General features: G+C 40.7%; 1 protein-coding gene across 3 annotated transcripts in view; it reads right to left on the bottom strand.

Annotated features, from left to right (window-relative positions):
• PDLIM3 (PDZ and LIM domain 3) overlaps positions 1-21520 on the bottom strand; it is a 45201-nt gene that overhangs the window by 5973 nt on the left and 17708 nt on the right. For 2 of the 3 annotated variants that reach the window (XM_048509536.1, XM_048509534.1), the window contains exons 2-5: positions 15879-16030; positions 13189-13273; positions 7204-7271; positions 1226-1489 (exon numbers count right to left, since the gene is read on the bottom strand). In XM_048509536.1, coding sequence (XP_048365493.1) covers positions 1226-1489; positions 7204-7271; positions 13189-13273; positions 15879-16030 — 569 coding nt within the window. Of the gene's footprint in view, positions 1-1225; positions 1490-7203; positions 7272-7983; positions 8172-13188; positions 13274-15878; positions 16031-21520 lie in introns of all 3 variants that reach the window. The other variant, XM_048509535.1, reaches the window with a different exon arrangement.

Below are 21520 nucleotides of genomic sequence, written 5' to 3'. Positions count from 1 at the left end.
GAAACTCTATGGTAAAATAATCAAATCTCCAGTGTTTCCTAGAGCAATGTGACATCGTTTCGCAGTTTTCCTTAGAATGACATAATGGTGCATGCAACAACAGCAGTATTTTTATGCTTCCTCCACCACCACTCAGACTGGCAGCAAGCAATACAAGTTGCTAGCAGGATGTCTGCTGCCACAGTGGAAAACCTGGCAACCCTATAAATTCATGGAACATGTTAGATATAGAATTGATTGATTTTTGTTACTTTTTTTACTATGAAGAGCCCACTCTGTTTAGTTATACTTTGTTTCTGTTTCAAATAAAGTATATCTTTGTGTTGCCTTCCACAGAAGTTTGATAAATCTCCACATATCTCTGAATTAAATGGTAAAACACAAAATAATCTGGAAATGCCAGATTACTGGGGTATTTAATGAAATAAGGTAATTGACTGCCAATGTTTATTTGAGGATACAGGGTTAACAGAAAGGAATCACCTCAAGTGATGGCAGTAAAATTGCCAATTCTAGCTTGGGAATCTCTGGGAAATTTGAGAACTGGAACATGGAGAGGGCAGGGTTTGTGGAAAGGAGGGAACTCAGCAAAGAATAATGCCATAGACTCCGCCTTTTAAAGCAGCCATTTTCTCTGGGGAAGTGATCTCTGTAGTCTGGACATCAGCGGTAATTCTAGGAGGTCCCAAACCTCCAGATTGAACCCTTGGTGGTAAGTGGATTACAAGATTTTGGAAAACATTTTCACTTCCTCCAGGAAATTCCACAGTGGGTAATCTAAGATTAATTAAACCATTATCTTGCTTTCTATCAAATAGTCATCCTTAGGCAACAATAGGACTGGAGCTATTTCCCAGGGTATTTCCAAATAAGCTTTGAAGGAAAACTTGAAATCTTCAGTTTGTGTTACATTTTTGTTAATGTTTTCTGTTCATCTTCCATTAGATTTTCTCAGTAAGGCTGCAATCCACATTCCATTGAAATTAATGATAAAGTGATCACCTATTCTAATGCTTAATGATAAGTTATGTCATGGCTTAGAAATTGCATGCATTGACTATTTTTAAAAGTCTTAATGAATAAAGTAAGAAAAGTCTTAATGAATAAAGTCATGCATTAGTATCCCTCTCTCTCAGTCACACACAGACACACACAGACAGACAGACAGACAGACACACACACGCACACACACGCACACACACACACACACAGTGCCTTTGATTACCTTTGTGGAGGTATCTCCCCCAGTGCTGTAGATACCTGACCCTGCAGTGTTTCCATAATATTGTCATCTGAGTACAATTGCATAGGTGTGTTAAATTGAGCATGTACAATCTTGACGCCAGGAAGTTCCATTTCTAAGGGAACGTTGGGGGCGATTTTAGCTGCCGCTTTCAGCTCAGTAGGGCAGATTGTGCTAACAGTGCTAACTGAAGAGGGTGTGCTACGTCCACTGCCGCCGTCAATACCAGAAGGAGTACTGCAAACACTGTACCGAAAACCAGTATATAAAAGAACATGTGATGCAAACCAGAGAGGAAAAACAGAGATGAAGAACAGAAGCAGAAGCATAGCAAGGGATTAGGTGAATCAAATGCAAGGATAAAACAGCCACCACCAGAATTTGCCCTTTTGCTGTTTTACTGTATATAATCTCCCAGAAGGTTGAACTAATTTTTCATGGTTTGTTTTTCAGCTAAGGTTGCCCTAAGCCTCTTACTTAGGCACATAATCATGCCAGATTTTCAGAAAAGGCATGGCTAAATTTAATAACCTGACCAGTTTCTGACAATAATCAGAACTGGAAGAAAAATCCAGAAAGCAAATTTTTCCAGTCCTGTTGTGTGTGCAAAGCATTAACCTTCTGATGAAATGCTTAAATTTGTTCTTCCATCCTCAACCCTATGTAACGTTTTGTTAGCACACAATATCACTGAAAACTGTGCTACTTGTATGCTTTAGCAATCATTTGCAACTGGATATTCCTGTGTGGACCAGCCACTCTAGTTGCTAATGACCGCTGTAGTGCAACAATAGGGTAAAATCTAATAAGTGGGTGATCTTTGGTGTCATAACACAACAGCAACACCAGTAATATGTCTAGGATGAGAGGGTGACGAATTTGGGGGCTTCAGATTTAGGAAATAAAAATGAGCAGGGGACAGTGCAAGACGTTTATAAGGTTATACATGGCATAAGGAAGGGGATGGCGACAACTCTTCCTATAATGCTAGAATTTTAGGACCTTCAGTTAAATCAATAAGCAGTAGACTGAATATTGGCAAAAGAAAGTATTTCTTCACACAACACATAATTTATAGAATTAACTGCTGCAAGATGTGGCAATACTCTCTAGCTTAATTGGTTTCAAAGGAGATCAGATAAATCCATAGGGATGGATCCAAAGGTGCTATCCTGCCAGTGTCAGCTGTTGTGGAATGGAAATCCTGTTGGCAGAAGATGAGAGGGTGATTTTTATTTATTTATTTGTTGCAAAAGCCAGACTTAGAGCAGCTTCCAACAACAAATATAAACACGGTCCATTCTGCATGGCACAAATAAGACATCAGGATGTTTTAAAAAGAGGCGACTGCTTAATTTCACTCTGCACACTTAAAATAAAATGTCCTGGGGACATATTTTAAAAAAGCCACCTCTCTTTTTTTTCCCCCAGACAGCACAGCCATCAGAGGAGGGAAGAGGATTTTCCCCGCTCAACCAGTAAGCTCTCTGATCAGTTTCACTGTCCACTTGCACCTCACATTTTGTGTGCTTCTGAAGGGATTCTCCCTGCCTCCATTTGCTGAAGGTTGCTCCAGGACTTTTGCTCTGCAGGCTCTGATCCTGGACATCTTTTCAGCCCAAAAAGTTCATAGTTGTACTCAGCTTTTCCTGCTGATTCCGAAATGTGTCAGATACATTTTCTTGCATTTGTTTCAAACCAGCGAAACAGGCATGCTCGAGCGTGTTCAGAGTCTCCAATTTAAGTACTCAGTGGTCCCAAATGAAAACTAGGTAGGCCGAGAATGTTACATAATTTATCTTATTGTGTGTGTGTATGTGTACGTGTGCTTTGGAATTGCTGTGGGTGTTCATCTATTCTTTAGACAGCTACAGAACACCTCAAAACTGAATATTTCAACTAGAATCTCTTCAGGGTCACCAATTTTATTAGACGTCCCCAGAATTTAATAGACTTTACAGCAATAAATGTTCTCAGTACTTTTCTGCTTAAAAGTCACTCAATACGGGTGGTATACATCCAGGCTGTTATTCATTGAACCCTAATGAGGTACTTTAAGAATCCTCTGGTGAAATTCTAAAGGTGCTGTTATGCCAGAAGTTAGAATGAAAGGAAGATTGTGAGTATACTTTTGGCCTGTCAGTTGAAGTCGCTTCAATAGCGATGTCAATGGATCTGTTTTTCTTGAATAACTCTTAACTCCCAGTTTCTAAATACATTTAGAAGGAAGTACATCTCTCTGGTTTCACTTGACATTTAGTATACAAAATTAGAGCCTGGCACCTAAGAATAGGTCTGCATTTTGTAGCAAGCAGTGATGGATAGGCGAGAATAAAGGGGGAATGTATGCATTACCCCTCATGCAGTGGCGTAGCAGCCACGGGATGGGGGGTGCAATGCCCTGGGCGCAGCTGTAATGGAGGTGTGGCTAGGCTGTGGAGGGGGTATGGCAGGGGTGTTCTGGGGCAGGGCAGGGGGGGGGGCGGCGCTATGGCAGGGGTGCAGGGCGCATGCACGCCCTGAGTGCAATTTCCCCTTGCTCTGCCTCTGCCCTCATAGTGATATGTATACATTATAGTCTTGTCATACATCTCACAGCAGCAGAGCTGTGCCAGGTCTTCCTCTGTGAACATGTCAAAAGAACACTCAATGCTCATTCTCTGAAATACATGAAGTTGCTCTAACAGTGCAACCCTATGCAGAGTTATTCCAATCTATGGATTCAGTGGACTTAGACTGGAGTAACTTTATAGAGGTCTGCACTGCAAGATTTTTAACCTGTGCACACTTACTAGAAACTGCACAGAAGTAACTACTTCTGGGTCAGTGTATTCTGGGATTAGCATGTAAATGCTATAGTGAGTATCTGCAATGCAGTGAATGCCAATATTCAAATGTGAATTCTGGTCATGCCAGAAAATAGATATATGTTTTTGCCACTTTTCAGACACATAGCAGTCCACATCAGTATTCAGTGACTGACCTCTGATTCTGAGGTTCTTAAAATTAATCTAGAATCACCAGTGTTCACATGTGAATTCACAGTTCGCAGTTGTGAGAATTAAATATCACCCACAACTTAAGGCACCAGCTTTTTCTCTATCTAAGTTTTAAAATGCTGGCATCAGGACACAGAGGTACCAAAGCTAATTCCCTCCCTGGATATCACGTGGAATTTGTCGGACCATACTGTCAAATGTATTAAGACAGACACATTCCTTACCATCAAAGGCAAGACAAAGGAAATACATTCCAAAAGAGGCGCACGTGTTCCAAAGCCACTACGTAGTTTTTATACTTGCCAGCTCACCCATCCAAATATCCATACAAGGGGACAGTCATGCTGGCACATGCCATCAGTCAGAAATAAAGTAAGAGACAGTGTTTGCAAGAAAAGGACACTTGTAAGTAATAGAAGAATAAATGCCAAAAGCAGAACTGAGTTGTTTAAAGACAAGCACAGGAATTGTTACTAGCAAAGAGAGCACCTTATACTATACGTAATTAGTAAAAGTATTTCACACCACTTGCAGCAAATAGCATGGATTATATAAACACTTAAACAATGCTCAGCCCATAATTTGATTATTCTCAGTTTGTTATTCTTGCAACAGTTTTTCCCCAGCAAGATTGGGTAATTAATATATTTAACTCTCACTATGGCCCATATGAGCATACTTAAATCTAGAAACTGGGATTATGAACATATAAAACACATGTTGCTACAAAGCTTGGGGAAAAATAGGTTTGCAGAGAAACCTGAAATCTATTAAAAAATACATTGGAAGTTACCCCTCCACCCCCATCCTTACGCACATCCACCAAATAATTGAAACAACATCTATATTTTAAATAAATGAATGTCCTCTCCATATGTTGTGGGGCCTGCTAGGCAGCCAAAACACTATTGGCAGCCTTCAAACCTTGGTTTCTTTTGGTAAAATGCAAGTAGAGAGGATTTTCCAAGACTGTTTTGGCCTTTGAGGGAGGATTCTTCATGGCCAGGGCTAGAAGAAACTACTGGGAAAATTAACATTACATGAGAACATGACTCACCCAGAAGTGGCTGCTTGCTGCTGTTCAACAGCAGACATCTCACAAAAGCCAGTGTGGTGTAGTATTTAGACTTCCAGACTAGGATCTGGAAGACCTGGCTTCGAATCACCACTCTGCTGTGGAAGCTTACTGGGTGAACTTGGGCCAGCTACACATTCTCAATCTAACCTTGCAGGATTGTTGATAGGATGAAATGGAGAAGAGGAGAAAGGCAAGTTATAAATAAAGTAAGTAAATAAAAAACAGCTAGAAGGGGGTGGGGAGATAAAAGATAGGCTGGTTGGTGGGTAGAAAAGAGAGAAGGAGGCAGGGAATGGCAAGGATAAGAGGTGGCTGGGGAGAGAAAGAGAAAATAATAGGGGGGAAAAATAATACAAGGGAAGGGAAGTACCCTCAGCAAATCCCCACCACACAACTGGGTCCAATTTTGTGGCTGGTTGGCACAGCACAGCTGGTCAAAGGTTTTATGGAGTAGATGCTACCAGGGGTAGGGAAGAAGCAAAAGCTGAAGATGAGGTGGTAGATAAAGATAGATTCATTGGTGGGTGGGAAGGAGAGAAGGAAGCATAAAAAGGGGAGATCCTACAACAATTGACATGGGACGGAAAGAGGAAATAGCAGGGGAAAAGAAAATGAGATGCCTGACCACACAAGTCTTGGTGGGTCTTCCATGTTTAATCTAAAGAGAAGTAAAACTGGAGAACCACAGTGGATCATTTGCTAAACATCAGCTACTACTTTCTGAAATACCCCATTGATAGAAAATCCTCCCCTGCTCTTTAGAGAACCAGAGTACCAATTTGTTCTTTTTTCTCTTTCTACAACCTGTGAAACCTGTCATTTAGGTTGAGTAGCTAATGGAACCTGTATGTTTGGGTTTTTTTTGTCTTTCTTCAGGTCTGAAAGATCTCCTGGGATATTTCCACACATGTCACACTTTCATACTCCCTTCTAGTCCATACATCCTTTGCTCTTTAAGGTTTAAAGAGAAAGAAGAGGAGAAGAATAGTAACAGAGCTGCCCCAGATTAGTGCTATGGAGGTTATGCATGTGATTTCTTCACCAAGGTTGGTTCTGGGACCAGGACAGGCACATGGGTTATAGTGTGCATGGACATTAAAAGGGCTGTAAAATTTTTCAAGCTTGTAAATGGTTGATTTACCTTCTTATCTCAGTTCATCTAGGATGCAAAGTAATAAGCTGTCATCTTGTAGGACACAATTAAATTAACTGTATTTGTAGACTGCTTGCAGGAGTGTATAGATTGATATATTCCAATAATATTCTGAGTGTAAGAATTAGGGGCCCTAAACCCTGCCCTGGCAAATGCCAGGACATACTGGAGAAGGCAGGCCTTGGGAAGGATGTGATGTTCACTTCTGGGTGACACTTTAGGCTGCCATTCCTAGGCCCCTTCCGCACATGCAAAATAATGCACTTTCAATCCACTTTCAATGCACTTTGCAGCTGGATCTTACTGTGCGGACTAGCAAAATCCACTTTTAAACAATTGTGAAAGTGAATTGAAAATGCATTATTCTGCATGTGCAGAAGAGGCCCTAGTCTCTATGGCCTTTACCACAAAGAATAGGGAAAATTCATAAGAATATCATCCATGTTCAGGCCATTCTTTTTCTCTTGATTCACAGTTACTTGGGCGGGGGGGGGGAGGAATTGGGGTTTGGGTAAGTAAATGGAAGTCTTATCAAGAATTGGGTTCTTTGACTGTTTGGGAAAGGCATCTTGATTTTTGGTTTACATGTGCTGTGAAGCAAGCATTTTATTCATTAGAAGACAACATACCACAGTAGCAGTGTTACTGTTTGCAGTTGAATTGTGAGTATCCATTAAACAATAAGACAACAACATGCATCCAGCTACAGCACACAGAAAGAATTTATAACCTGCTCTGGCCTGAGACTATGAAAGGTTTGGGACGAATATTATGCTTGTGTTCAAAGTAGCCCAAGTCCTGCAAAAAAAGGAAAGGATTACAAAAATGATCTTCAGCAAACTACCGTTTGTTATCAGGTAATGTTTGTCCTCAGGTAAGATTAGTTAACACTCATATTGTGAATTATTAAACTGTTATGATGCAGTAGTACTAGTGGTGGTAGTAGTAGTAGTAGTAGTAACAGAGTTGCACTTACTGTGTGAAAAAAAGAACAGAGGACACCATCCAACCCAATAAAAGCACTTTTTAGGCTGCAAACTAAGTCCACTAAGGGATATCACTAGGGTGTAAAATTCCAAGGGGAATTTTTTTGAGTAAACATGTTCAAAGTCAGGCAGCACATCATGGGCTAAAATGTTTTCTATGGATATCCATAGGACTTGCAATCTGATCCTAAGTATGTTTACCAAAAGCAACTCAATCAGTCTTTCAGGTTTCTATCCTAAATTCACATACACAGATCACAGTTATAAGTGCTTCAATCGGGCAAAATTATGCCCAGTGTTTCTCAAAAGAGGACTGTGCGCGTGATCTCAGCCAACCTTCTGTAAAGAAAGCATCTGTAAATTGGTCTAGCCTGAATGAAAATTGACATATGAAGTCAGTGTTTTGAACACCATTTCTGAACATTTTAGACATCAAGAAAGAAAAAGAAAAACAGCAAGAGCTGGACTCCAGAGCATGAAACCAGAAGCTGCAACAGAAGACCATCTTACAACATAGTACTTACTGGTCAGAAGAGTCAGGAATTAGGCCCCGCAGTTGTCCGTGAAGAGCATCTTGTATATTTCCAGATGAATACAGCCCAATGGGAGAGTTATAGGAAGAACTCACTACCTGTCTTTTGTCATCAAGGTTTGCTGCTGCAACAAAAGGCTGGGCCTTTCTGTTGTGAGCTGTCCCAATAGGCTTGAATTCCTGTGCATAACAAGCAGACAAAAGACACAAAGCTACAATGCACACTGAAGCCAGTAACAAGCAAAACCAACATCGCCACTGATTATTAATGAAATGCATCTCACTGCAAAAAGGGACAAAAGCTTTGATTTAGTAAGTCACTGAAGCAAGCATCCTGTGCTTCCCAATTAAATTTTTATCAGAGTTATAAAGCAGAAAGGAAGTGAATAATGTCATTGATTATAATAGAAGACATGAGAATATGATCGGAACTTGATATTCAGGAGAAGGTGTAGCTATTGCAAAAGCCCAGCAGCCATATACTACTTCTGTTTTATCCTAGTATGATCTAGTAATCCAAAACATGTGTTGTTATTACCTGGAGAATTTTCTCACAATGCTACATATTTTGTGATGGGATGCAGGAGATAAAAGGTTTCATGCTTTTGCACAAATCACATCTAATTCAGCCCTTTCTGTTAGATCAAATGAGGACTTCTATTATGATTGCTGTCCTATGTACATTTACTTGGGAGTAAGTCTCACTGAACTCCACTAGGCCTTTGCGGGAGACAGCCACTGATGAGTGCCATCCCCTATATTTATATGATTTTTACTGCTTCCGGGATACAGAGCTATTCAACATCTGATGGTTGTGTTAGGTTGGATGATGCCAGCCATGAGCAAAGAATTTAAACAGGACTAGGAATTAACTGAAGAATAACTAGGATTCTTGGGATAAGATTTACATAGTTACTAAAAAAACTGGCACAGACTGTCAGGCTGTCTAAATATAATATATATAAAAACGAAGGATTTAAAAAAATTAGACATCCTTGTAGTATGTGGAAAACTAGTACTCCAGAGAAAGGGCTCTAATATGTTCGTTTTGTGTTACGTTGTAGTTCTACTACCTACAAACCTAAATGGTGCAAACTTGGGGGGAAAAGATGTTGTATTGCTCTCCTAAATGTGATGATCAACTCTGAATGTCAATATTTAAGAGTACTGAATTAAACCAGGGGTTTAGCAAGGAGGAACTGCGTCCGGGGAACATGTGCACCCTGCGCCCTCGCCACACCTGCCCCCGCCATGACCCCGCACCGGTGTGTGCCTTGTTCATCGTGCCCTCCTCCTTGGTGCTATGCCACTGAATTCAACACAAGTTCAGGAACGGGGCCTTTCATGAGTAAAAATCAACCTTCTGATACTACCAAACAATGTCACTAAAGCAGTATTAGACTGCTGTCAACAAAACTTAATTGCATTTAGGATAAAAGATGCTTGAAGTCAGGGTTGGCCCTGAGTCAAGTTAACCACATTTACTTCATCTAGTTTTGAAGTTATATAGAATGAAGAATTGGAGAAAAACCGTTTGATGATTTACTGCAAGAAGTCATCTGCATTGCTGCAATTAGTTTGACTTGAGTTTCTTTGAATATCACCAAATGCGCAGAACATAAGTGACAAGCAAGCAGCAGCAGAAAAAAATATATATACAGTCCAGCTCTTGTGTTTTCTGTATGCCAATTAGCCGATAATTTGGCTGACTTGTCTAGCAACTCACTAAGAAGCTCCAAACACATATGAAGTCTCATACAATGGAAAGCCCTGTGATCAATTTAGGTCATGCATGGACACATGAAGCTGCCTTTTGCTGAATCAGACCTCTGATCCATCCTGGACAGGCTCAAGGGTCTCAAGGTGAGGTATTTCACATCACCTACTACCTGATACTTTTAAACAGGAGAAGCCAGGGATTGGATCTGCATACCAAGCAGCTACTCTACCCCTGAGCCATGAGTCCTCTCCTAGATCCAACTAACCAATGATAAATGTTGTTTTGATATTTGTAAACACAAAATATATTTTCAAGGCACTAGAAAGGAAGACTGTTAATCACCATACTTTTTAAAAAGACTAAGACATTTGTTTTAAAAATATAGTTCCTACTCATAAAACATCCTTGTGTCCCTGGCACACATAACTGTTTTACTTCAAATGAGTTTTCTGGGTTAACTACTATACTTCAGTGTAACCAGAATAGAACCTTGCACTCTGTCAAGAAATACCACTGGAAGAACAAGAAATGCCTCCTCTAATGGCACCTAAATCATTTTACCCTGACCCAGTTAAGGACATCTACTGATGAAAACATAGGCATTCCCTGTTGGACTGACCAGCCAGATTTATCTACATGAGGAGACAGTTTCTTCGCACACTAGATTTATTTGAACAGAATACATAAATTCAGACGTGCATTTAAACATACACCAACATCAAATTAAATGGAAAGTTATTGTAAAACAACCATTGTCATAGCTGGACCGTAGCATTTGACTTTTTACCCTGAGAAAGTTTAAAAAGGGTCCCCCAATGTGTTGCCGGTAGGAACCATAGCGCCCACAGTATCCTGACAAGCTTTTCAGAAAGTAGGTGGGGTTACTACTGCAAGGCAGGACTTGTTATTGGCTGTAATCATTCAAATGAAAGTGCTCTCCATGCCTGTAATACTATACGGCAGGACTGTTAAACAGCTCACCCTTCAGAGTTTCCTTCTTTTTATTCCTTATATTTCTCCCATCCTTCTTCTAGAACTTTTCTTTATTTCTTTTTATTCCTCTTCTGCAGTTTTGTTGGCAGTGAGGGACGTACTCAGTGGTGGGATCCAGAAGGTTCACACCACTTCGGCAGAACTGGTTGTTAAAATGGTGTTTGTGAACAACATTAAATTATTTGAATCCCACCACCAGAACCGGTTGTTAAATTATACTGACATATAATTTGCCAGGTGGCTGGATACTGTGACTCTTTTCTACCTAATTGTGTCTTCTTCCAACAGAAAAAAGACATGTTTCATCAAAGTAAGACTGTTCTCCATCAGAGAACATCTTAGTCTCTTGGGAAAAAAAACTTAGCAGAAGAAAAGCATAGGATCCAGCTTTTATATTATGAGTCCTAGGATCCAATCCATAATATTTTGATGGGTCCTCAACAGAAGATGGCTGGTTTTCTTTATACATAAGTATACAGGGAAAGGTTACCATTAATTGCATCAGAACACATATGCCATACTATATGTTAAAACTACAGAAAAATCCATAAGTTAAATAGGTTAAGTAGTCTTAATTTTGGAGAAAACAAAAACAGGGAACCAATAACTTTGAATAAGTCTAAGCAAAAAGCACAGGGAAAAGAATGTTAAGGTCTAAAAGTCTAAAACAAATATATAACAGGAGCAGCATGCAAAATCCCTTATGGAAAGAAATATTTTTTCTACAGATCAATTAAATTACAATCAAATGTTCAAAATGTGTTCCTTAATACTAAAATCATGGTGTATCTCCACCAGCAGCCCTACCAGGCTACAGGGACAGAGAGGGTTCTGGAGGCCAACTAAGGTCAGTCCCGTCACTGGAACACATCTGGGACACTGGTGTAGCTTTGGGCAGTGGAGAATTGGGTGCCACGGCCAAGAATCCCAGGATCCTGCTGAGATCAAGCGTGGCGGGTTTGTCCCTCCACCTCTGTAAATGTTCTGGAGAGGGCAAATCTGCCAATGTAAGTCCGCACTGTCTCCAGAGGGGGATTCATTCCCCTTCTGAATTGTGCTGCCATTCTATTTAATCTATGAAAATTACTTCCATTTAGGAATTTAGTTATTTATGCCTTAATAGTTTTAAGACTGCTGGTAAAACAATCTTTTAGCAAATGAATCACTTCCTAAATCTGTCCAACATGCAAACATATAAACTGTAGGGAACTCACATAATTCTTATTTTTTTCCCTATGAAATCTCTCTCCATGATACACCATTTATTATTGTTGAACTTCTACTTTGGGTTGCCACTTTCCATTTAAGTAATGATCCCTGACAGGTTGGGCAGCAGAAATTCCCTTCTTTCAATTAAAAAAAGGAATCAAGAGTTACACACAGAATCACATATTCTCTCTCTCAATCTGTCCTTTCTCCAGCATGAATTTGTCTGGTCCTTCTGTGCTGTGATTGTGATCAGGGATTCCTGAAGGGAACAGTTGAAGGTGATGAGCAAACCTTATTAAGAGGGGATGTATTAATGTTTAATTCAGTACCAATATACTACAAAATTGGGGCACTGGTGGAATTTGTGTCATAGGCACAGGATGGTAGGGGAGGGCGGAATCACAATCCTTAAATCCACTCACAATTACCAACCTTGATTAAGATTTTACATCTCCAGTGGTAGGATGGTATTAATCTAAGTAGAGCATGCTATTTGATCAGTGGTAAGGAAAAGAGCCAAAAGTCTCTGACAGACTTAGGAAGACAAGGTTGCTTTAGAACTGTGTCTTTTTTTTAAAAAAAAGAGTAGAAATGAATGAATTCAATTGGCTTATTTTAATTAGGAAATATGCTGGGGGATACAGCGATATCTTGCTAGGGACTTGTCCCGTAACCTGTTTTCAGTGTTAAGATTCAGCTATGGAACATGCTGAAAAATTAACAGAATTGAAGAAGAGTAGAAGAGAGAAGAGTTTTGGATTTATATCCCCCCTTTCTCTCCTGCAGGAGACTCAAAGGGGCTGACAATCTCCTTGCCCTTCCCCCCTCACAACAAACACCCTGTGAGGTGGGTGGGGCTGAGAGAGCTCAGAAGAGCTGTGACTAGCCCAAGGTCACCCAGCTGGCGTGTGTGGGAGTGTACAGGCTAATCTGAATTCCCCAGATAAGCCTCCACAGCTCAGGCGGCAGAGCTGGGAATCAAACCCGGTTCCTCCAGATTAGATACATGAGCTCTTAACCTCCTACGCCACTGCTGCTCCTGAATTGAGTGCTTCAGGGTCGTGTTCAGAGCTGACAAACTGTTTGAAAGTTTCCAGTGGTTGTTCAGCCAAAAGATTTGGGAATCACTGCTTTACATCTGAAGTCATAAACATTTAATTATGGTTATGGACTTCTTGGACCTACTGCCTATGTGAATAGAGAGGTAGGTAGGTTAAATCAGAAATGTATTCATATGCTGGTGTTTGGGGTTTTGATTGTTTTTAAAAATGTTACCTGAGGTTCAGCTTCCAAGTTTACTTTGAATGGATGGGGTTTGCCATCTTCACTTACTTGTGGAGACCACAATTTTGTTTCTGCCCTGGAAGTGAAAAATGAAAAATTCATTAAAAAGCAATATCTCTGATCAGTGTGTTATACAATCCTCAAATCCAATATTTTCCCTCACTCTTTAGCACAGCATGACAAATGTACCTTTAAAGATGCTACAAATTTAAATATATGTATTGTGGTCTTACACAGAAATGGGCAGTGATGAATCAGCAAATAAATAGAAAAGACGAAAAAGAAAAAGAAAAGGACTCCATTTCTATGTGGAAAGTAGTCCCAAATGCACACTTAAACAGGAGCACTGTGGCATTCAACTAACAATTTTTATTATACATTCGTAAGCTGGCATGGCTAAAGAAATAATAATAGGAAAAACTGTGAAAGTTTTATATAGCAGTTTTATATAGCAGTACAAGATTGTTTTTTCACAATCTGGAAACTGAGGGAATCAACATCTTAAAACAAGCTGTGCTTAAGAAGGAATACAAAGGAATAGCACAAGCATCTAATGACAGTTTAAGAAGAAGCTGTTTTATGTTTAAGAAGAAGCTGTTTTATTTTCAGTCCCTTGGAATACATCAGAAGTAGTCTTATTTATCAATAGGGCTATTCTAAAACAAACAGTTCACAGCAAGCCTGGGGAGATTTGAAGCCGTCTGGGGAATCACCTGACATTCTTTGTCAGTAGACAAAGGGGACAATCTACAGGCCTATTGTACAATTATAGTGTCCAAGACAGTGAGTCCATTATAAGCTGTTTTGCATAAGTCAAGTGACTTTGATGGGATCATGGACTTCTGGGTTAAAGAATGAAGCAGATACAGGAGCAGAAAAGACAGGGAATGCCCAGAAGCAGTTCCAGACACTGCACATTTTCTCTGCAAGACAGATGGGTATTTTTATAGTAGTTCCCCTCCCTCCCCCTAACCTGTCACCAGTGTGGTGTAGTAGTTAAGAGCAGGTGGATTCTAATCTGGAGATCCGGGTTTGATTCCCCACTCCTCCATCTGAGTGGCAGAGGCTTATCTGGTGAACCATATGTGTTTCCACACTCCTACATTCCTGCTGGGTGTCCTTGGGCTAGTCACAGTTCTTCGGAACTCTCTCAGCCCCACCTACCTCACAACGTGTCTGTTGTGAGGAGAGGAAGAGAAAGGAGCTTGTAAGCCACCTTGAGTCTCCTTACAGGAGAGAACAGTGGGATATAAATCCAAACTCTTTTTCTTCTTCACAGCAACTGAAAAAGCTCCACGAGGCAGTAAAAACATAGGTTTATTGGAAGGGGGGGGGGAAACAACCCTTACTTAAAATACATTTATGCGATCATAGCATCAAAGACAACTCAAGTATTTCAGACACAGGGCCCAGAAATATGAACTGGCTGCATGACTAGAGTTTCCAGCTCTGGGTTGGGAAATACATGGAAATTCTGAGTATGGATCCAGATGAAGGGAGGGACTTAGTGGAGTATAATGCCACAAAGCTCATATTCTAAAGCAGTCATTTTTTTCCCAAGGGAACTAATCTTTGTTACCTGAAGATGAGTTGTAATCCCAACAGGTTTTCACCGGGGGCGTAACAAGGCAGCCCTGGGCAAACTGTAGCCCTGGGCAAAACCTGAGTTGGATGCCCCCCCCATGGGCGGCCACTCCACCATGACCAAATTTTTTTTTGCACCAGAACATTGGTGCCTGCAGGGGGTGCATTTTTAGACATATCAGCACCAATATTTCAGCATATCATCAGGAGACTGTCCTTATGCTACTCCCCAAGTTTGGTGAGGTTTGGTTCAAGGAGTCCAAAGTTATGGACTCCCAAAGGGGGTGCCCCATCCCCCATTGTTTCCAATGGGAGCTAATAGGAGATGGGGGCTACAGTTTTGAGGGTCCATAACTGCGCCCCAGTCAAACTGCACCAAACTTGGGGGGTGCCATCATCTCCAGATGATACCCTGAAGATTTTGAACCCCCAGTGCCGATACATTCCCCATCAAAATGCACCCCTGCAGGAACATCCCAGAAATTTGCCCAAGAATCTTTGTTCTGCATTGAGTTTTCTGCATTGCTGTCAATGGGGGGTTGCAGGCTGTGGGGGGCACATTTCTGAAGGCACAGTCTCAAAAGTTTCAGGGTCTCATCAGGAGTCTGCCCTAATGATACCCCCCAAGTTTGGTGCAGTTTGGTTCAGGGGGCCCAAAGTTATGGACCCTCAAAATTGTAGCCCCCATCTCCTATTAGCTCCTATTGGAAACAATGGGGGATAAGGGCACCCCCTTTGGGAGTTCATAACTTTGGACTCCCTGAACCAAACCTCACCAAACTTGGGGGGTAGCATAAGGACAGTCTCCTGATGATATGCTGAAATTTTGGTGCCGCTAGCCTAAAAGCTGTGCCCCCTGCAGGCCAAAAATGGAAAACCACTAAAATACCCAAAAACGAACCCAGCATTTTGATGCCCCCCACAAGGTGATGCCCTGGGCAGCTGCCCACCTTGCCCAATGGACATTACGCCAGTGGTTTTCACCCATCACCTGGAAATTGTCAACACTATCTATGACTAAGTATAAACCCTGCCTTTACATTTCCGTAGGGAACATTAGTGTATGATCACAGTCTCATTTTATTGCGAAATGGTACCTTTCAATTTTCAGGCACAGCTGGTGTGACGCTGCTTTAATTCTCTCCTGTGCATCGTTGTGAGTCATGTTCTCTGTGCCATAGCCATCAATAGCAATAATGACATCACCAGGGGACAAATGGGCTTGTGAAGCTTTGCTCCCTGGAGTAATCTGACGGAAAGAAATACGGAATGCTTCAGTGTTTCAAATCTGCGGCTCTCACACTTTTTGCAGTGAGGTTTACTTCCTTGGGACCCACTTGTAAAGTCACTTCATAACACTTCCTTTTCAGATTCGGCACAACCCCCTCCTCCCAAGCCTTGTGGGACCCTCCTGTGAGATATCAGAGCCTCCCAAGTCTGGTTGAGATGTGGAAGTTGCCCAAAGTGACTTCAGCATCCTGCAAGCTTCTCTATACTTCTTTCAACAAAAAGAACTCCGCGAGGTCCTGTATTCTAAGGTGGAAGTTCAGTTAGTGTGTTTTCACTGTAAAGTAGTCCTGGGAATTGGCGATCATTTAGGAGTCATTTTCAAGAGCCGCTCTCATAAAAAACATCATTCTCTGCACTGCAAACATTGAAATTTCATTAGAGAGAGGCCCCTTCCGCACACGCAAAATAGTGCATTTTCAAACCACTTTCACAACTGTTTGCAAGTGGATTTTGCCATTCTGCACAGCTTCAAAGAGCACTGAAAGCAGTTTGAAAGTGCATTATTCTGCATGTGCGGAATGAGCCAGAATTTATTTTAGCTGAAACTAATGTAGGTGAAATGTGTTCTTTCCAAAGGGAGAGTTCCAGCCAACAGGACCAATAGATAGAGCAGGAAAAATGGCAGCACTTTGAAAGTTGAGAATCCAGCAAACGAAGAGGGGGATGCTTTGGGGACTCTTCTGGGATCGCGAATAGTGGAGGAGGCGGAGAGGGGAAGATGAGATTAGCCCTTGTCAGTAACTACATCATCACAGTCTCCCAAAGCCAAATCCCTTCCGCTCCTCTTTTCCTCCGGGGTGGGGTGGGAGGGAGCTAGCAATAATTCATGGGTAAAGAAAATGGAGAATATGTGGAGTTCTATCAGAAAATGAAACTTGAGGGCCAGAACTGGGCCAAGGGAGGTTTGGCTGAAACATACCAGAAACATAGCAGATTCTCAAGGAAATATTTCCTTAGAGCTTGGTGGTGTTTTTGCTGTATTGGGAACTGCTTTGCATAAACAAAGCTGGGAACATGGGCCTCATATGCTTCTGCCTTAATGGAGGTGAATTTAAAAGAATCTAAAAAGGCTCATTTGGGTAACTAGGGCTCATTCTGCACAGGCAGAATAATGCACTTTCAAACTGCTTTCAGTGCTCTTTGAAGCTGTGCGGAATGGCAAAATCCACTTGCAAATAGTTGTGAAAGTGGTTTGAAAACGCATTATTTTGCTTGTGCGGAAGGGGCCTCAGTTTTTCAAGTTTGTGTTTAATTTCTTAGGTTCCCAGAACTGTTTTTGGGTCTGGCTTCTGTTGTTTCCAGCTTTTCTTATGCTTGCAACTGGGTTGACCCCATTTTGTGATATTTTATATCGGGATAGTAGTAGTGTGATCTCATTGGATCTCAGGAGCTAAGCAAGGTTGACCCTGTCAAGTATTTGGATGGGAAACTTCTAAGGTAATACCAGGGTCGTGATGCTGAGGCAGGAAATGACAAACCACTTCTGGCAAACCACCAGGAGGTTCCATTAGTCACATGTGACTCAATGGGGGAAAAGGGCGGGGGCGGGAAGTGCTGGAAATATATTGTTTTAGTCAATTTACACTTCTGAAATTCTCTGAGATCTTAAGGCAATTCTGGAGATTTGGAGATGTGGCCTGGGGAAGGGACCTGCATAATTGACAGGGCAAAATATTCAAAGATGTTCAGTAGTCAGCAATTTATTTTTTTTCAAGGTCTAAGCATGTTAGTGAGGTTAGCCTGATAATTGCTTTAAGGAAGTAACATGCTTAGACCTTGAAAAAAAATAAATTCCTGACTACTGAACATCTTTGAATATTTTGCCCTGTCAATTATGCAGGTCCCTTCCCCAGGCCACATCTCCAAATCTCCAGAATAGCTGATTGGATCTTTAAGAGTCTGGTATGATTTAGTTGTAGGACTGTTGAGAATTGGGTAAGATGGATAGTCTCAAGCCTTTTCAAGGATGAGAAATGAAGAGACCTAGGTTCAAATACCCACTCTGTCAGGGAAACTTGCTGAGTGACATTCCCTGCATGGCCTATTTCTAAATATTGTCCATTTGCTGTTCCTGCCACTGTTCATCAGGTCAGTGGTGGGAAATGGCAGGAAAGAGCTGTTGCACAGATGTTGTGAAGTCACTTCCAGTGCAAACCTGGAGTCATGTCACTATGTTGGTTGGATCTCCCGAAAACAACAGAGTTTGGGTGGGATCTTAGAATGTCATATTGATACAATGATATCACTTGAGGATTTGAACTGGAAGTGACATTGTGCCATTGCTACAGCATTTGCCCCTTTCATTTCTCCCACCAGTTGTCACCCAACACCTGGTAATCCTAGATGCAAGATATATACCCCTGAAAGGAAGGAGCAAAATGCCGCAATTTACAGTATGAGAAGATTTGCTTTAAGATGTTCATGAATCTCACTGTCACTAAAGCATGTGCACAAATATTTGAACTTATTACTCCCAGCTTAATGGGATGTACATTTAGGTCAAAGAGTCGTTCACATAATAAGTTTAAAATCAAGGAATTAAGATGCAGACTTCTCTGTTCTGCACACTAATTTAGTCATACTGAAGTCAATAGGATCTTCTTGTTGGGATTTTGCAAGTGTCTGCCACAACTCAGTTATAAAAGGGTTAACTGTATGTAAACATATTGCTAAAATAACTGTTTATGACCTGACCTTTTGATTAGCTATTGGTCAGTCAGATAGCCATTGCTTGTATGTTAGTGAGCATGTACATCTGAAGTTATGAAGTTAACTCTGTTTCTTGGTTTGAGCCGACACAACACCACCACCAACAAGAGCACGAGACAGCAGATATGTACCAAGATGTGACCAAATGTACAGTAATGTAGATGTGTAACAGGAAAGAAAGGATTTCTTATTTTATCTCCATGCACCCCTTTATAGTTAGTAAACTCATATATAAAAAGCAACTGAGAATCTATCTCTTCTGTTCTACCCTGCTAATATACCCACCCCCAACAAACTTACTGAACTCGATAGGATCTTCTACTACCTTAAACTCAATCCATTTGGTGTAGAATGTGATGTTTGTTTTGAGGTTCATAGAAAGCTTTTTGAAGCTGATTGAAGCTATTTGGAACTAATCCAAATAGAGTATGTAGATTGCCTACTGAAATGAATGGTGAAGCCTATCTAAGCAGTGGACTTACATATTGCATCAGAGTTTCTGTGCCTGCAACAGACTGCTGGGTTAGAATTTTATAGGGTGGACTAAATTCTGTTGCTTTCAACAGAAATTATTTCTACATAATGTTCAGCATTGTGGCAAAGCTGGTTTAAATCCAAGTTTGTGGTTCTAAATGATCCATGAATCCTGTAGACAGGCATTTAAGTATTACTCTCTAAATCCCTTGTGTGCTTGTGAATATTTTAGAAGAATCCAGAGCCCAAATGACATTCTATTCTAGACCTCGCAATCATGAGCATGTAAAAGCTGAAGAAATTATGTGAACACAATCTGGAGAGAAACAATATAGACCTTAAATATACACCTTCTGTTTGTATTTTAAAAATGTGCCCTATTCTCTGCCTTTTCACAATTAATTGTCTTGGTTTCCTTGCTGACACCAACAAAACTGTGTGTGTGTGTGTGTGGGGGGGAGAGGTATGAGGACAATGTTGTAATGTTGTTACTACATTACAAATGCTAAGTGTTTTTCTTCACCATCTCGACTATTATTTGAAATATCCCCAAAGTTCTTTTCTCCCAAAACAATCGAGGGGCAATTAGTTTTTTCAGTGTTGAAGACCATGGCCCCTTCCGCACACGCAAAATAATGCGTTTTCAAACCACTTTCACAACTGTTTGCAAGTGGATTTTGCCATTCCGCACAGCTTCAAAGAGCACTGAAAGCAGTTTGAAAGTGCATTATTCTGCATGTGCGGAATGAGCCCATGATAAGACACCCAGTACCTTCCAGTAATTAGTGTTACAAAAGGATTCAATATGTTGTTCTGGCTGGAGCAGCCCTAAGCAAATGTACATTTATAGTACTGCTGTACATTTGTATTTGTAACTGTACAGTACATTTATAGTATCATTCTTGAGCAGTTCTGCACATTCACTAAGACATTTGTTAAAAGGTGGATAGAAAATCATGATGGGTGCCACAAACAGTGGGGTGTGGGAGTGATGCCATCCACAGATAGTATGAAAGGGAAACCATGGCTAACAAGGGTTGAAAACCAGATTATGCTATGCCATGTGTGGAACCTCTGCTGCAAGGACAAATTGAGCAGCAATTGTACTGATAACATGACTGTCACAAGAACCCCCCCCCCCGCCCCCCATAAAGAATCAGACCAGGTTTAAGAAGGGATTGGTAGCTTTCAGCAAATGGGCTGGACTTGGATTGGTCCATCACATAAGCACACTTAGGATTAGGTTGTCAGGATGTTAATGAGAATGTACAAACTGATGATTGGTTAGCCCTGCACTAAACTCTTTCATATTTCATGAAATCAGATTTTCCCACAAATCAATCATTACTCTTTGGACTAAATAGTAAAACTTTCTCACACTACTTTCTGAACTGCACCGTTCCTTTCTAGTCTGTATCTGCTTACCCTCAGAGCTTCCCTCACCTCATCTGACAAAACAAAACCTTCTAAAAATTCCAGGAATCTTTTTCTAGCCATCATTTTACTCTCCATTGTGCCAGACACACATTGAAATAGGTTTGCTGCAAAGTCTGGTAGATAGTATTATCTATATAGCAATGCTAGCTTTTAGTAAATGCAAACTTTTTTTGGAAACTGAACATTGTCTTCTCTACAGAACCTTCTATATTTTACATTACAGATAAAATGGTTTCAAAAAAGCTTTGCAGTTTAACCCTGCAGCAACAAAATCAAGGCACTATCTAATTCTTTTGATTTTGCTGTCATTTCAAATATGATTTTTCAGTGCTATCAAAGAAAGAATTGGGGAAATTAGTAAAACAATTTCTGTAAATGCACTACATTGCAGAGAGCAATATCACATGGCTCAGCCATTCCCAGACTCAAGTGGGAAAGGGCATGATCAAAGGTTCCCTGCTAGAAACGCTCTTCATGTAGAAAGCTAACATGTGAGAGGAAAGGATTCTAGTCTGCTCTTCTCACCAATTTTCTATTAGAGATTCCACTTCTCATGTGGTTACTAAAGGTAAATACAAAATAATGCTTATGTGTACAATTCAAGTGAGAGTTGTGTATTAAGATATCAGCCATTAAAGGAAAATCAAAGCCATGACACCCTACTTCTGTTTGCATTAAGAATATCTGAATAAGATTCTGCTGACACTTCCTATCAACAAGAAGCCCACACCTTTGAAGGACATTCAAAACTGGACATCAATACTCAGGGCATTATCAAGTTTGGTTAGCTTGCAGGTACTTGTCTATTTCCTTCACAAGGCAAATAGTA

The sequence above is a fragment of the Sphaerodactylus townsendi genome, linkage group LG10 (genome assembly GCF_021028975.2).
Source record: "Sphaerodactylus townsendi isolate TG3544 linkage group LG10, MPM_Stown_v2.3, whole genome shotgun sequence".
NCBI lineage: Eukaryota > Metazoa > Chordata > Lepidosauria > Squamata > Sphaerodactylidae > Sphaerodactylus > Sphaerodactylus townsendi.
Note: the sequence above shows the minus strand (reverse complement) of the source record. Positions and strands in the feature narration are given on the sequence as shown.